We start from the raw sequence: 14,775 nt of genomic DNA, 5'->3' as shown, positions 1-14,775 counted from the left end.
TGGGCCATATCTGCAAGTGCTCAAAGCCTACTCCTAACTCTGTGCTTAAGGATCACTCCTGGCAGCACCCACGGGGGGACTATGTATAGTGCTACAGGTTTGAACCAGGGTTGGCTGCATGCAAGGCAAGTCTTTACTTCCTGTGTGATTTCTCCAGCCCCATGTAATTAATTTTTTATTTACAACTTCGTGTATTTAAGTATTACTATCTTAGAAATAAAGTAATGATGCAGTCTCATGTAACCAAGTGCCATAGTCAGATTAATCTGCTGAGAAATATTGAACTGACAGGTCCAAGAGAAGGCTCAGTGGCAAAAAACTTACCCATTGCTTTGCGTGTCTGAGACTTGTGTTTGATCCCTTGCATCAGAAAATAAATAATTTAACTTTTTTTTTTTTTTGGATAGTGCTTGTTATTGAACTCAGATCTTCACACTGAATTTGCAAGACATATTCTACTCCTGAGCTATATATCTGTATATATATCCCTAGCTCCCCCCAAAATTTAACTTAAAATTTTTTAATTCACATTTTAGTCTTTGCATTATAGTTTGCTACCTAGAATTTTCTATGATTTATAGGAGAGCTTTTTCCTTAATCTAGCTTTTTTATTTTGAGAATGTGTGTTTGTGTTTTCCTTTTGGCCACACTTCGTGGTGCTTAGGGCTTCCTCTTGGCTCTCTGTTCAGGGATCACTCCTGGAGGGCTTGGGGAACAAAATGGGATGCTGGGGATTGTAGCCAGGTTGGCTTTGTGCAGGGCAAGTGCTCTAGCTGCTTAGCTTACTATCTCTCTGCCTTCCCCCTGCCTTTTTAAAAAATCCATACCTGGCCATACTTAACGGCTACTGTAGCTCTGTGTTTGGAGATTGTGAATGTGGTGGATGGGGTGTTCACAAGTAATAGTGCTTGGGGAACATGTAGTACCCGGGATTGAACCTTGCCTCCTGCACTCAAGGCACACACTCTAGTCTACTGAACTCTCTCTCCAGCCATCAATGAAAACTCTATTTGGGCTTTTTTGCTTTTGGGTCTCACTCTGCTGAGTTCAGGGTTCTGTGCCCAGGTCTCAGTCCTGATTTTGCTCAGGGGACCATATGCATTCCAAGGGCTTGTGCCCTACCCACAGAACTGTCTCTCTGACCCCTATTTGAAATTCTTGATGTTGGAGTAGGGGCTCTCAAGAAGTCTCAATAGGTCTGGGTCCCCGTCGGCTCTCAGCCAACCAGGGCAGAGGTGCAATGTGAGAGTCCCAGGATGCTGTTGTTCAGGTCTTGCAGTATTAAAAGTGACCTTCACAGGACACCCTGTGCCCAGGGCCTTCCAGGGCCATCTGGACAGGAATCCAACTCTGGTCAGGCCCATGCTAGGCATGTGCTCCTCTTTATTTGAAAAATAATTTATTTCTTGGGCCACACCTGGAGGTGCATAGAATTTACTCCTTGTATTGTGCTCAGGGATCACTTCTGGTGGACTCAGTGGACCATTGGGGTGTAGGAGATAGAATCCGGGTCAGCTGTGCGCAAGGCCATCACCTTACTTGCTGTACTCCCTCTCAGCCCCCAGATTCCACCTCGTGATGAGAGAGTTTCATTTCATATACAGAAGAGGAGTAGGACATACTTCTGTCTTTTGAAGAGTGCTAACCCGTTATAACGCTGGTATGCCCAGTGTGCCTCGTCGGTCGGGTACCTGCAGTGCAGGGGATTGGACTGCATCTTTGTGCAAGAGAGCCGTGATGACTGAGCTGTCTCTCTGATCCCAGTATTCGAATAATGGAACATTTCAAAAGGACTGTTTATTTTTCAGTTTTTATTAATTTTTGGGGAGTGGCCACATCCAGTGGTGGTCAGGTTGCCCAGGGCTTGCTTCTGGCTCTGTTCAGGGGTCATTCCCAATGGTGCCCAGGAGGTAGCAATGTGCTGGGGCTCAAACCAGGCCTGCCTCATGCTAGGCATGTGCCTGAACCTCGCTGCTGCCTGAAGCCCTCTACTATCTCTTTGGCCGTATTCTGTTTCCTAAACTATGAAAGACGGCTACACAGCTGGCTCAAAGGGCTGCAGTGCGTGCTTTGATCCGTAGCCCTGGGTTCAGTCTCCAGAGCACATGGTTCCCTAGGACTGTGCCCGTAGTAGCCCCTGCTCACTGGCATGTGTGGCCAGAAAAATAATTCTGTAAAATATATATTATATTTACCATTTCAGTGTTTTATTTGGGGGATCAATACCCAGGCAGTGCTCAGAGGCTACTCCTGGCTCAGTTCTCTTGGCTCAGTCTTCTGATAGACACAGTTTGGCTCTTGTGACTTTGCCTCTTGGAACACTGATTTACAGTTTTTGAGTTTTCAGTTCTTTTTGGGTGTACTATATGTGGAAATACAAATGGCTGAGTCACATAGTTGACCAATGTTACAAACTTTCTGAGGATCACCCAGCATTTTTTTTTTTGCATTTTTATTCATAACCTGGGAAGCACTTATCTTAAATAATAGGCATGCTAATGAAATGCTGTGTTGTTATGGTTTTGATTTGTGTTTCCCTGACTTGTGATGAATGAACCTCTGTTTATGTACTTATTGAACATTTATCTTCTTTGGAGAAATGTCTGCATGGCTTTTGACTACTTTGGTTTTTTGTGTTTTTTTTTTTGCTTTTTGGGTCACACCAGGTGATGCACAGGGGTTCCTCCTGGCTCTGCACTCAGAAATTACCCCTGGCGGTGCTCAGGGGACCATATGGGATGCTGGAAATCGAACCCGGGTTGGCCATGTGCAAGGCAAATGCCCTACCCGCTGAGCTATTGCTCTAGCCCCACTTTTGACTACTTTGTAATTGGTGTTTTTGTTTGTTTTGTGATTGTAGGTAAGAGGAGTAGTGAGTGATTTTTAAATTACTGTCTTGGAACCCATGAGGATCAGAACTTTAGATGGCTCGTGAAGTCAAAAGTATTTATAGCAGGGGTTGGAAAAATAGCATAGTGTCTAGGGTACCTTGTACTTGGTCGACCTGGGTAAGATCTCCAACACCCCATATTGAGCCTTGCCAGGAGAGATCCCTGAGCACGGCTGTGTGAAGCCCAAAAATCCATGTCGGGGTGAGAGGGGTGCAGGAGGAATATCACAGCATCTGGGGAGATCAATAGTTCTAAATATACTACAAGAAATCTGAACCTGTCAGTGTCAGTGGAATGTACCTGTCACTTCTCCCTTTGTCATGGAAGCACATGTAAGTTGGTGATTCTAAAATCATAATTCTGGGGCTGGAGAGATAGCACAGCGGGTAGGGCGTTTGCCTTGCACGCGGCCGACCCGGGTTCAAATCCCAGCATCCCATATGGTCCCCTGAGCACGGCCAGGGGTAATTCCTGAGTGCAGAGCCAGGAGTAACCCCTGTGCATCGCCAGGTGTGACCCAAAAAGCAAAAAAAAAAAAAAAAAAAATCATAATTCTGCAGTTATAAGCTTATCTTCAAGAGAGAGGACTTGGGGTGGAGGATATAGTACAGCAGGTACGATTCTTTTCTTGCATATGGCTTACTCAAGTTTCATCCTAGAACCTAATATGGTCCCTTGAGCCTACCAGGAACAATCCCTAAGAGCATAGCCAGAAATAAGCTCTGAGTATAGGTGAGTGTGACCCCTTTGCCACACACCCACACCACACACCAGAAAAAAAAAGAGAAAGAGACCTAACTGTGGGTTTGAAAAATTTATAAATGAGTTAAAATTTATAAATAGCAGTATTCTTTGATTTTGCCATTTAACTGTAGGTGTTGGACATGTGATTCCCATAAGTTGGATTTCTTGATTTTTACTTCTTCCGTGTGTTAGAGGAAATGGAAATTTTAATTCGAACATGTGGTTTGATGACTGTAATTTTTTTACTCGTAGGCATTGATCAGTATGACAGAGATAGCATCATAAATGATTTTAAGAATGGGACCTGCAAACTTCTTGTAGCTACTTCTGTTGCTGCTCGAGGTCTAGATGTGAAACATCTGATTCTTGTAGTAAATTATAGCTGTCCCAACCACTATGAGGACTATGTCCACAGAGCAGGACGGACTGGAAGAGCAGGCAACAAAGTAAGTAATAAGGATTTTTCTTCTTTATTTTGGAGGCTTCCTCACAGTGCTTAGGAGCCCAGTGGCTGCTCTTGGCAATTATTTGGCCTGGGGTGGTGGCCCTGACAGGTGCTCAGGAATAGTGATTTACTTCTTTGGCCTTGTGGGGATGCGGCCGCAGAGCCAGCCTAGTGACCCCCAGGGCCATTTAGTTCAGGGGATGTGACTTGGGGGCTCAGGTGCGTCAGACACTCCCACCGATTCTGCTATCTCATTGGCCCCAAGAAGAATTTGTTTCATTTGTTTTGGGACTATAGTCTGCAGCGCTCAAGGTTACTTTTTGGTACTTGATGACTCTTCTAGTGGTGCTCATGGGACCATGTGATGCTGGTGATCAAACCTGGCATTTATGCTTGCAAAACTGGCCCTGTTTCTATATAGTTTTTATAGAATGGATAATAGTAATGGGCATATTTTGAAAATTAGTGTCACTGTCACTATCATCCCGTTACTCATCGATTTGCTTGAGTGGGCACCAGTAACATCTCCATTTTGAGACTTGTTACTGTTTTTTCTTTTGCATATCAAATATGCCACTGGTAGCTTGAAAATTAGTAGCAAAATGTAGCACTGTCATCCCATTGTTTATGGATTTGCTCAAGCTGGCACCAGTAACCTCTCCATTGTGAGATTTATTGTTACTGTTTTTGGCATATTGAATATGCCACTGGTAGCTTGCCAGGCTCTGCCATGCGGGCGGGATGGGCTCTCTGAGAGGGATGGAGGAATCGAACCCGGGTCGGCCATGTGCAAGGCAAACGCCCTACCCGCTGTGCTATCGCTCCACTCCATGAAAATTAGATTTTCAAAATTTGTTATTAGTAGAATGTGAGGAATATTCGATATTCATTTTTGTTTGTTTTTGTTTTGGGGCCTCACCAAAACAAAAGCAGTGTTCAGGGTTTACTCCTGGCTCTTTGCTTAGGGATCACTCCTGATAGGCTCTGGGAACTACATGGGATACAGGAGATTGAATCTGGGTCAGCCACATGCAAGGCAAATGCCCTACCCCTGCACTGTTGTTCCGGCCCCTTAACCTGAATATTCTGTGACCTAGGGAATAAATCTATACCTATTTATTTTATTTCATTTGGTTTCTGGGTCATAACAAATGTAGCTTGAGAACTGCTCTCTGCTCTTTTTATGAGTTGGTAATGATGGTATTCAGGGTCTATGTGTCTAGCATTTTACTGGGGCTTCCTGCATGCAAAACATGCCCTTAGCCCTTTGAGCTATCTTTCCATCCTGTATTGTATAATTTTTTTGAGTGTAAATTGCCAGATAACAAATATTTTAGCCTTCTTTGGCTGTTCGTGGTTTCTTCATAAAACCCTGTATGTAGACACACTCATGCAAATCTGTATGAAGCTGTAAAAAAAAAATTTCCTTCTTAGCTTGTGGGTAGTACAAATGCACAATATAGGTCAAACTTGGTGACTAGACATACCTGAGATAAAATGGTAGACTGTGTTTGCTTTCTCTTTGGTTGGTTCATTTCTGTGTATATACTTTGTTTAGTCTTGGGCCACACCTGACTTTGCCCAGGGCTTATTCCTGGCTTTCTGCTCAGTGATGCCAATCCTTAAGAGGATTGAAATCCTTCTAATTTATGATGTAAGTAGAATTCATCTCATTTGTGTGTAATAATTCAACTTGTTCTTGATTCATTAGGGTTATGCATATACTTTTATCACAGAAGATCAAGCTCGATATGCTGGTGATATAATTAAAGCTCTTGAATTATCAGGGACAACAGTGCCTCCTGATCTAGAGAAACTTTGGAGTGATTTCAAAGACCAGCAAAAAGCTGTGAGTTTAACTAATTTTATAAAAATTCAGTGTTTCTAAACCATAAATATTTAATACTTGCAGTTACTGAGAGGATTGTTTTTTTTTTGTTTTTTCTTTTTTACCTATTTTTTGTTTATTTTTCTGATTGAGAGGATTGTTTTTATTTATTGCTTTAGACAGGGAAATTTGTTAAAAACAAAACCCCCCTTTGTTTAATTAAATATTTCATATTGCCTAAATATGGTAGTTTTAATTGGTTAACATTTGTTGAAAAATAACATAAAATCACTTACACTAATGTTACTTCTCTAAATTATCTTTTTTTTTCCTTGAAAGGAAGGGAAAATAATCAAGAAAAGTAGTGGTTTCTCTGGTAAAGGATTCAAATTTGATGAAACTGAACAAGCTTTGGCTAATGAGAGAAAGAAGTTACAAAAAGCAGCTCTTGGTCTGCAAGATTCAGATGATGAAGATGCTGCAGTTGATGTAAGTATTTTTCTAAGTCTTATTCTTGCCAGGAGAGGATCTTGCCATATTCTTGTTGAGATAACAAGATTCCCAAATGCTGCTAACAGTTTGGCATATACTCTTCTAACCTATTTTATGCATACATGTATATTCACATATGCCCATAATTACATGTGTTCAAAAATTGTGATTATACTTTTATACATTTTATTTTTGTGGGGAGCCCTGGATTGAACCCAGAGTCTTAGCTCTGGAGAATATGCTCTGCCAGTTGGACTTTATTCATGGCTGAAATCATAACACTGTCTCCTCACCCCTGCCCCATGCTGCTGGGGATCCAACCCAAAGCCTTACAGAGGCAAGACAGGCGCGCCACACAACCCTGCTCCTTTGAAGATTTATCCTAAGATTTATAGTAAATCTTAAGTTGATATCTTTTCATTTTAGAAAAAATTTATGTTTTTGCAGTGGGAATGGTGGTGTTTGTTGTTGGGGCCACATCAGTGCTGTTTAGAGTCTATTTCTGTCTGTATGCTTGGTTTTTTTTGTTTGTTTGTTTGTTTTTTTGCTTTTTGGGTCACACCTGGTGATTCACAAGGGTTACACCTGGCTCTGCACTCAGGAATTACTCCTGGCCATGCTCAGGGGACCTTATGGGATGATGGGAATTGAACCCGGGTTGCAGCGTGCAGGGCAAATGCCCTACCTGCTGTGCTATCACTCCAACCCCTCCATTTTAAATTTTGGTGAAGCAAGAAATTTTTTTATTGGAACTTGTTTAGCAAGATGTGAGGGGAGAGAAAAGGAGAAGTATGTGTTTGAGAGAGAACACAGGCGTCTCAAGAGTGGAGACGGGCAGGCAACGAGCCAGACATGCAAGTGAGAGACATGCTCAGGGAGAACGCTGACTTGGTGGGGTGTGGGATGGGGCTCGGTGCCACTCCCTGCTGTACTCATTCACTAAGCTAGGATATATTTTGTGAACATGAATTTATATAACTGATTCGTGCCGCACTGTATCTGTTTTCTTTATTTTTTTAGTCCCTGTGAACTGTTTTATAAAAATATGGAATGTGTTAAACTATGTTAAAAAAGACTGATACTTATTAATTGGAAACTTAGGGTAAATATGATTGTCCTTTTCTTGTCTTTTGGTTGAAGTATCCATTTTAGTTTCTAGTGCTATACCGAAGATGCTTTTTTTTTTTTTTTTTTTTTGCTTTTTGGCTCTCACCCAGAGATGCTCAGGGGTTACTCCTGGCTTTGCACTCAGGAATTGCTCCTGGCGGTGCTCAGGGGACCATACAGGATGCCGGGGATCGAACCCGGGTTGGCCGCGTGCAAGGCAAACGCCCTGTCCGCTGTGCTATCGCTCCAGGCCCTAAGGTGCCATTTTTAATCCAATTTTTATTCTTGTTTTCTCCTGTCTAGATTGATGAGCAGATTGAAAGCATGTTTAATTCAAAGAAGAGAGTGAAGGATATGGCTGCTCCTGGAACATCCAGTGTCCCTGCTCCAACTGCTGGGAATGCAGAGAAATTAGAAATTGCTAAAAGATTGGCTCTTAGAATCAATGCTCAGAAGAATTTGGGCATCGAGTCTCAGGTATTAAGTAATTTGTTCCGAGTCTTAATACTTCCCCCGGCTTCTCTTTGTTGCTGCTATGCTGACCAGGGTTGCTTGCACACTGGGTCGTGTGCTTTCCAGGGCACATATGGAATGTGCGTGTGGTACTTGCACACTTTGTCTCATACTTTGGCAGTGTACTCTCTGGGGATCAGAAACTTGTAGTTTTGTTGCTTGCTAGGGACTACGTTCCTTTGTTTCCATTTTGAGACCATACACCCACAGTTCTTGAGGATACTTTGGCTCAGTGCTAAGGCATCTTAATGGTTCATTGGGGACCACCAGGATTTATCCTTGTCGTAGTGCTCAAGGAGCTGTGTGGTCCTGGGAATCTAACTTGGTCTCACACATATAAGTTGTGTTTTCCAGACCTTTGAGCTTCATTCCTAGCTCTAATTTTTTATATGCATATATTAGTTTTAAGTAACTCATCTACTGTACTTCAGTGAGTATTGGATTATAGACTGTTATGATGGGGAATTAATAGTAATTCATTAGTGTTCAATATACAGAGATTCTGTTTACAAGGTAATTCATTGCTAAGAGCCATAGATTGTGTGAGTGATTTTAGACTCATTGTACATTGATGCTGTGATAGCAAGGTTTATTTAATTAACAGGGGCATTTCTATTTTTTGGGGGGTGGTAGGTTGGGTTTTTAGGGGGCACCCTTCTGGTGCTCAGGGACTAACCCAGTCCTCCAGATGTAGGGAACCATTTGCATTGTCAGTTTACTAATCCAGGGTTGGATGTATGCAAAACAAGCGTGTTAACATCTCTATTATTTTTCTGACTCCAAGGGCATTTCTGCAATTCATTAGGTTTTCTTAGTGGGCGGCAGTCTTGAGGTGCTTAGCGGCTATTTCTGGCAGTACAAGCAAGGGATCCTACCTGCAAAGCTATAACTCCAGCTCTCTGAGCCATGCCCCTGGCCCTCACTTGGTTGTTTAATGTAGAGTTGAATGTTTTTTAGGTTCTTCATCGAGATAATAAACTATCAGTTACAAAGAAGTACTTCTAAATTGCACTTTGGACCTGGACAGGATAGAAGAATGCTTTTCGTTGGTGACTTTACAGAAAATAATTTGTGAAGGAATTCCTATTCTTGTCTGTGCCCTCTTTTGAGATTTGACTGTAGTATTTTTTAACTGCAGGATGTGATGCAACAGGCCACCAATGCGATTCTCAGAGGTGGCACCATTTTGGCTCCTACTGTATCTGCAAAAACCATTGCAGAACAACTTGCTGAAAAGATCAATGCCAAGCTTAATTACGTACCTTTGGAGAAACAAGAAGAAGAGAGACAAGATGGTGGGCAGAATGAATCTTTTAAGAGATACGAGGAAGAATTAGAGATTAATGACTTCCCACAGGCAAGTAACAAGTTTAAACCTTTTGTGCATCTGTAGAGAAAACTCTTGCTCTCTGTGTGTTTATCTGTATATGTCTAAGAGAGAAAGTGTGAGAGTGTGTGCATGTGTGCTGGTGGTGTTCAGTGGACCATGTATGGTGCCAGGGATTTGAATCCGGGGGTGGTGGGATACAAGGAAGGTACCTTACTTTCTATGCTAAGTCTCTAGCTCCTCAAACTGTTGCTTCTTTGTAGTGAATATTTCTCCTTTAAAATTTAAAAATCGGGGCTGGAGCAATAGCACAGCGGGTAGGGCATTTGCCTTGCACGCAGCCGACCCGGGTTCGATTCCCAGCATTCCATATGGTCCCCTGAGCACTGCCAGGGGTAATTCCTGAGTGCAGAGCCAGGAGCAACCCCTGTGCATCGCCGAGTGTGACCCAAAAAGCAAAAAAAAAAGAATTAAAAAATCTCAGGCTGGAGCACTAGTAGAGTAGGTAGGATGTTTGCCTTGCATGTCACCAATCCGGGTTCAATCCGTGGCACCCTGTATCGACCCTTGAGCACCACTAGGGTGACTCAAAATGCAAAATTGTTTTTTAAAAAATCTACAACTCCCACCTTTTAAAAGTTATTAATTTATTACCCCCCCTTTATTCTATTTTTGTATTTTTTTTTTTCACTTGGCATAGGGTGATCAAATGTGTGCTTCACATTTTAAGAAAGGCTCTTTACCACTCGGCTATCTCCAGAGCATCTCACAAATATATTTGCTCTTTCACCTTTTCTCTACATGAAAATAATAGAAATTTTTTCTTAAATTTTTATTTATTTATTTATTTGCTTTTTGGGTCACAGCCGGTGGTGCACAGGGGTCACTCCTGGCTCTGCACTCAGGCATTACCCCTGGTGGTAATGGGATGCTGGGAATCCAACCTGGGTCGGCCTCGTGCAAGGCAAACGCCCTACCTGCTGTGCTTTTGCTCCAGCCCCCTATATATTTATTTTTAATACATTATAGTTACTATAGGAAATATATGCTGCAGAGCTGTCTTAAACATAGTAATGATAGTAATATGATTTAGTCTCCCTATTCTTAGTATACCAGGGTTTTTTTAGGGGGGTTGGGAGTTTGGGCAACACCTGGCTGTACTTGGGAGTTACTCCTTGTTCTGTGCTCAAGGATCATTCCTGGTTGAGCTTGGAGTGCCATGTGGGGGGTGCTGGGAATCAAACCTGGCGAGCTGCATGCGAGGCAAATGCCCCACCCGTTCTACTATCACTCTAACTCCTGGTAAACCAGGTTTTTACAATCTTGTTATGTAGTGATTTAGTTTTCTCCCTGTCTTTTCTTTCACAGACTGCCAGGTGGAAAGTTACCTCTAAGGAAGCTCTGCAGAGAATTAGTGAATATTCTGAGGCTGCAATTACCATCAGAGGAACGTACTTTCCACCTGGGAAAGAACCCAAGGAAGGAGAGAGGAAAATCTACTTGGCTATTGAAAGTATGTCCTGTTGGTTCCTATTCACTTTAGTGATGAAGATTGCTGTAGGTCATTGTTTCTCAAAGTGACTGATGCGACCTCCTGGGAGCACTGGAAAGATCCGTGTGTGTGGTAGTAGCCTTGGTACAATTAGGGGCACTCTTTCTTCATTTAAAGAGATTTCCAGGGTGTGGAGGGAGGGTGCTGAGTGATTGTGCTTTCTGCAAAGTATGTGTACACCAAATTAATTTAGGAATCTTTGCTGTAGATGGACTGGAGCACAGCGGGTAGGGTGTTTGCCTTGCACACGGCTGACCTGGGTTTGATTCTTCCAACCCTCTTGAAGAGCCTGGCAAGCTACCGAGAGTATCCCGCCCGCACAACAGAGCCTTGCAAGCTACCCATGGTGTATTTGATATGCCAAAAAGCAGTAACAAGTCTCACAATGGAGACGTTACTGGTGCCCGCTCGAGCAAACCGATGAACAGTGGGATGAAGTGATACAGTGCAGTGCAGTGCTGTAGATGTAGTAGCATGGAGTGAATGTTAGGTCATTTCTAGGGAGGAACACCTTATATAAAATTAAGAGAAATTTTATACTTTCTCATAGACATTTGAGGCCTTCGTAGTTTAGTACCTCTGCAAGACTGAGAATACATGTTTGGAACTCTTCAGTTTTGACTTTATCAGATTTCAGATATCCTCTAAAAGAAAACAGGTTTTATAAGGATTCATATCTTTCACACTTCCATTAAATAGAACTGGCTGAGTGTGGGTTTAAAAGTAAGTCTAGATAGATAGTATTGTGGGTTGTACATTTACCCTCCATGGAACTAAATTGGGTTCGATCGCCGGCACCTCATATGGTCCCCTGAGCCCATCAGTTGTGATCCCTAAGCATCAAACCAGGATTAAGCCATAAGCACCGCTGGGGGAAGCCCCCAAACAAAAATCGACAGAAAAAGTAAGCCAACTCCTAATATTTATGCAGAACTGTCTCTGAAAGTTTGCTGAAGTTTGTGCATGTTTTTAAGAAAAAAACAACTGTACTATAACTCGAAGGATGTCACTAATACATTATATAAGAACATTAATTCAAAAGACAGTTTCTATGTGCTTAGGGATCACTCTTTGGCAGTGCTGTGCAAACTATATGTGGTGCTGGGATTCAAATCAGGGTCAGCATTTATAAGACAAGTGCCTTAACCCTGTACTGTCCCTGCTGCCCCTGCTGTGTATCATTACAGCATGCGTTCATGCGGTTGTGGTATTCACAACAACCGAATTCTATTTATTGGTGATTGACTTTGAGAAGCTGACTCATACCCATTTCAAGTCAGGTTTTGTCTCCTCTAAAGGACCTTGTGACTCTCAATGACACTCTTTTTAAAAAGTCTTATTGGACAGTAATGGAGGTTTGCTAGCACCCAAACCTTCATGACGAGGAAATTTTACATGTATCGTTCTGCATTGGAGTTGGACAGGGATCGTCCTAACTCCTATGCTCATTAGCATACACAGCTTGGAGACATAATGACTTTCCGTGGAATCCGATAATAAACCTCTCATCTGCAAAGTCAACTTTTTCTTCTCAATTTGAATTCCACAATCATCATTTAAGGAAAATCAGTGTTTTAAATGTCTGTCTCAGAAAGAGGTAAATTAGAGACATGATTGTTTTCTTTGAAAAAGGGGCCTTTAATTTATTGTAGGTGATTACGATTGGTACAGTATCAAAGTTCACTTTATATATAAGCATCATAACGTATTTCCTACATGAGTAGAAGAATTGAAGTCAGATATCCTTTGTGGGCAGCCCGCAGCTTCAGATTCTTCTGTCATCCAACTTACCTCTACTTCAGTCAGGAAATAACATCTAATTTTTATAATCTAAGCTAGCTTTTTTCCCCAGTAAATAATGTCAGAAGTAAATCTTAAGAAATCTAGAGACAAAAACAATTCTAGAGACATAATGATGCTGGAAAAGAGTTGAAGGTGGGTAATTAAAATGATCTAAAGCTTGGAGGATTTTCATAGATGATTAGATTTTAAAGGGTCTTTCAGTTTTTGAAACTCTATCCAAATCAGCTGAACACTAATAGGATGAAAACAGGTGTTGAAAGGAGCCCAGTATCATCTGTTTCTAGGTCTGTAATTGGAGCGACCCCATTCACCAGCTCCTTGATGACTCTGCAGAGACTCAGTAGCTCTCGGCCTCCCACCAGGCAGCGGGAAGGAAAACAGGAAGGACTTATGGGCCTTGCCAGCCTGTATAATTTATACAGCCTGTTTTGTGACTCTCTCCTTTTACTAGTGGAGTATCCCTTAAAAGCATTCAGAGTTGTTTTAGGACCAATGAAAGGAAATGCCTGTTTTTCATGGCAGCTTATAAACATATGTAACCTATTACCTGAAGAACTATATAAGTCAAAAATTTAAACTGGTCAAGCCCTAAGTAAAGTAGGAAAATTAATCTTCCACTTGGAGCTAGGTGAGAATGTAATTTTCCTTCGTTTTTAAAGTAACAGACTTGGGCAGAGCAAAGTACATTGGGCAGGGTGCTTCCCTTGTTTGCCACTGATTTGGTTCAGTCCCCGGCATCCCATACGATCCCTTTTACACGGCCAGGAGTAATTTCTGAGTGCAGGGCCAGAAGTAAACCCTGAGCATTGCCGGATGTGGCCCCAAAACAATAAACAACGCTCTCCCACCCCAGAAAAACGTAACAGATTTTTCAACAAGTTTTATAACAAGTTTTACAGAGAGAGAGAGAGAGAGAGAGAGAGAGAGAGAGAGAGAGAGAGAGTGTGTGTGTGTGTGTGTGTGTGTGTGTGTGTGTGTGTATTTTTTGATTGGGACTGCATTGAATCCATAATACTTTGGATATGTTAGTCATTTTGACAATATTCTTCTAATCCATGAGTGGTGGTGCGTGTTCTTTTTTATTTTTTTTTCTTTGTTTTCTTTTTTGGGGGATCACATCTGCCTTTGCTTAGGGCTTATTCCTGGCTCTGCACTCAGGGACCACTATTGGTGTGCTTGGGGGCCCATAATAGGGTACTGCGTTATTGTACCCTAGTCCATGGCATGTGAAGCAAATGCCTTACCCTATTATACAGTCTCTCTGACCCCCTCTTTTCCCCTTTTCCCTCCCTCCCTCCCTCCTCCCCTTCTTCACTCCCTTCCTCTTTTTTGTTTTTGGGCCACTTCTGATGATATTCAGAGGTTACTCTGGGCTCCATACTCAGGAATCTCTCCTGGCTGTCTCAGGGCGACCATATGGAATGCTGGGGATTGAGCAGGGGTCAGTGGCTTACTTGCTGTACTGCCTTACCAGCCCCTCACCTGTTTTTTTAATCTGATTTCTAAGTCCTTTACTTACTTTCTTTTTTTTAATTGTTTTTTATTATTGTTTTTTTTTTTAATTAGGTACTTTACTTTCTTAGCCACAACTGTGAATGAGTTTTTGTTTTTTGTTTTTTAAATTTCTCTCTTTCCTGTTTATTTTCATGTAGAAATGCCATGGATCATCAGTGCTGATAATACCTGATTCACTTCTTGGATTTAGTATCTTCATTTTCTTTTTCTTTTTGCCTTTACTATGGTTTACAAAGTTCATTTTTTTTTTCTTTTTGGATCATACCCGGCGATGTACAGGGGTTACTCCTGGCTCTGCACTCAGGAATTACCCCTGGCGGTGCTCAGGGGACCATATGGGATGCTGGGAATCAAACCCGGGTCGGCCGCGTGCATGGCAAACGCCCTACCCACTGTGCTATTACTCCAGCCCCTACAAAGTTGTTCATGATGCCTTTATTACAGGCATTCAATATTCTAACACCAATCCCACTACCAGTGTGAACATCCCTCCACTGTTGTCCCTATTTTCCCCACCCCTCCACCCAACCTGTCCCCCTAGTGGGCACAAAAGAATTT

At 42.1% G+C, this 14,775-nt stretch overlaps 1 protein-coding gene across 1 annotated transcript in view; it reads left to right on the top strand.

Annotated features, from left to right (window-relative positions):
• The window catches only part of DDX46 (DEAD-box helicase 46), a 48,628-nt gene that overhangs the window by 28,002 nt on the left and 5,851 nt on the right, over positions 1-14,775 (top strand). Inside the window, exons 16-21 of the mRNA XM_055142423.1 lie at positions 3,888-4,081; positions 5,792-5,929; positions 6,248-6,397; positions 7,811-7,987; positions 9,159-9,377; positions 10,716-10,860. Coding sequence (XP_054998398.1) covers positions 3,888-4,081; positions 5,792-5,929; positions 6,248-6,397; positions 7,811-7,987; positions 9,159-9,377; positions 10,716-10,860 — 1,023 coding nt within the window. The remainder of the gene's footprint in view (positions 1-3,887; positions 4,082-5,791; positions 5,930-6,247; positions 6,398-7,810; positions 7,988-9,158; positions 9,378-10,715; positions 10,861-14,775) is intronic.

This window comes from Sorex araneus, chromosome 6 (genome assembly GCF_027595985.1).
Source record: "Sorex araneus isolate mSorAra2 chromosome 6, mSorAra2.pri, whole genome shotgun sequence".
Taxonomy (NCBI): Eukaryota; Metazoa; Chordata; class Mammalia; order Eulipotyphla; family Soricidae; genus Sorex; species Sorex araneus.
Note: the sequence above shows the minus strand (reverse complement) of the source record. Positions and strands in the feature narration are given on the sequence as shown.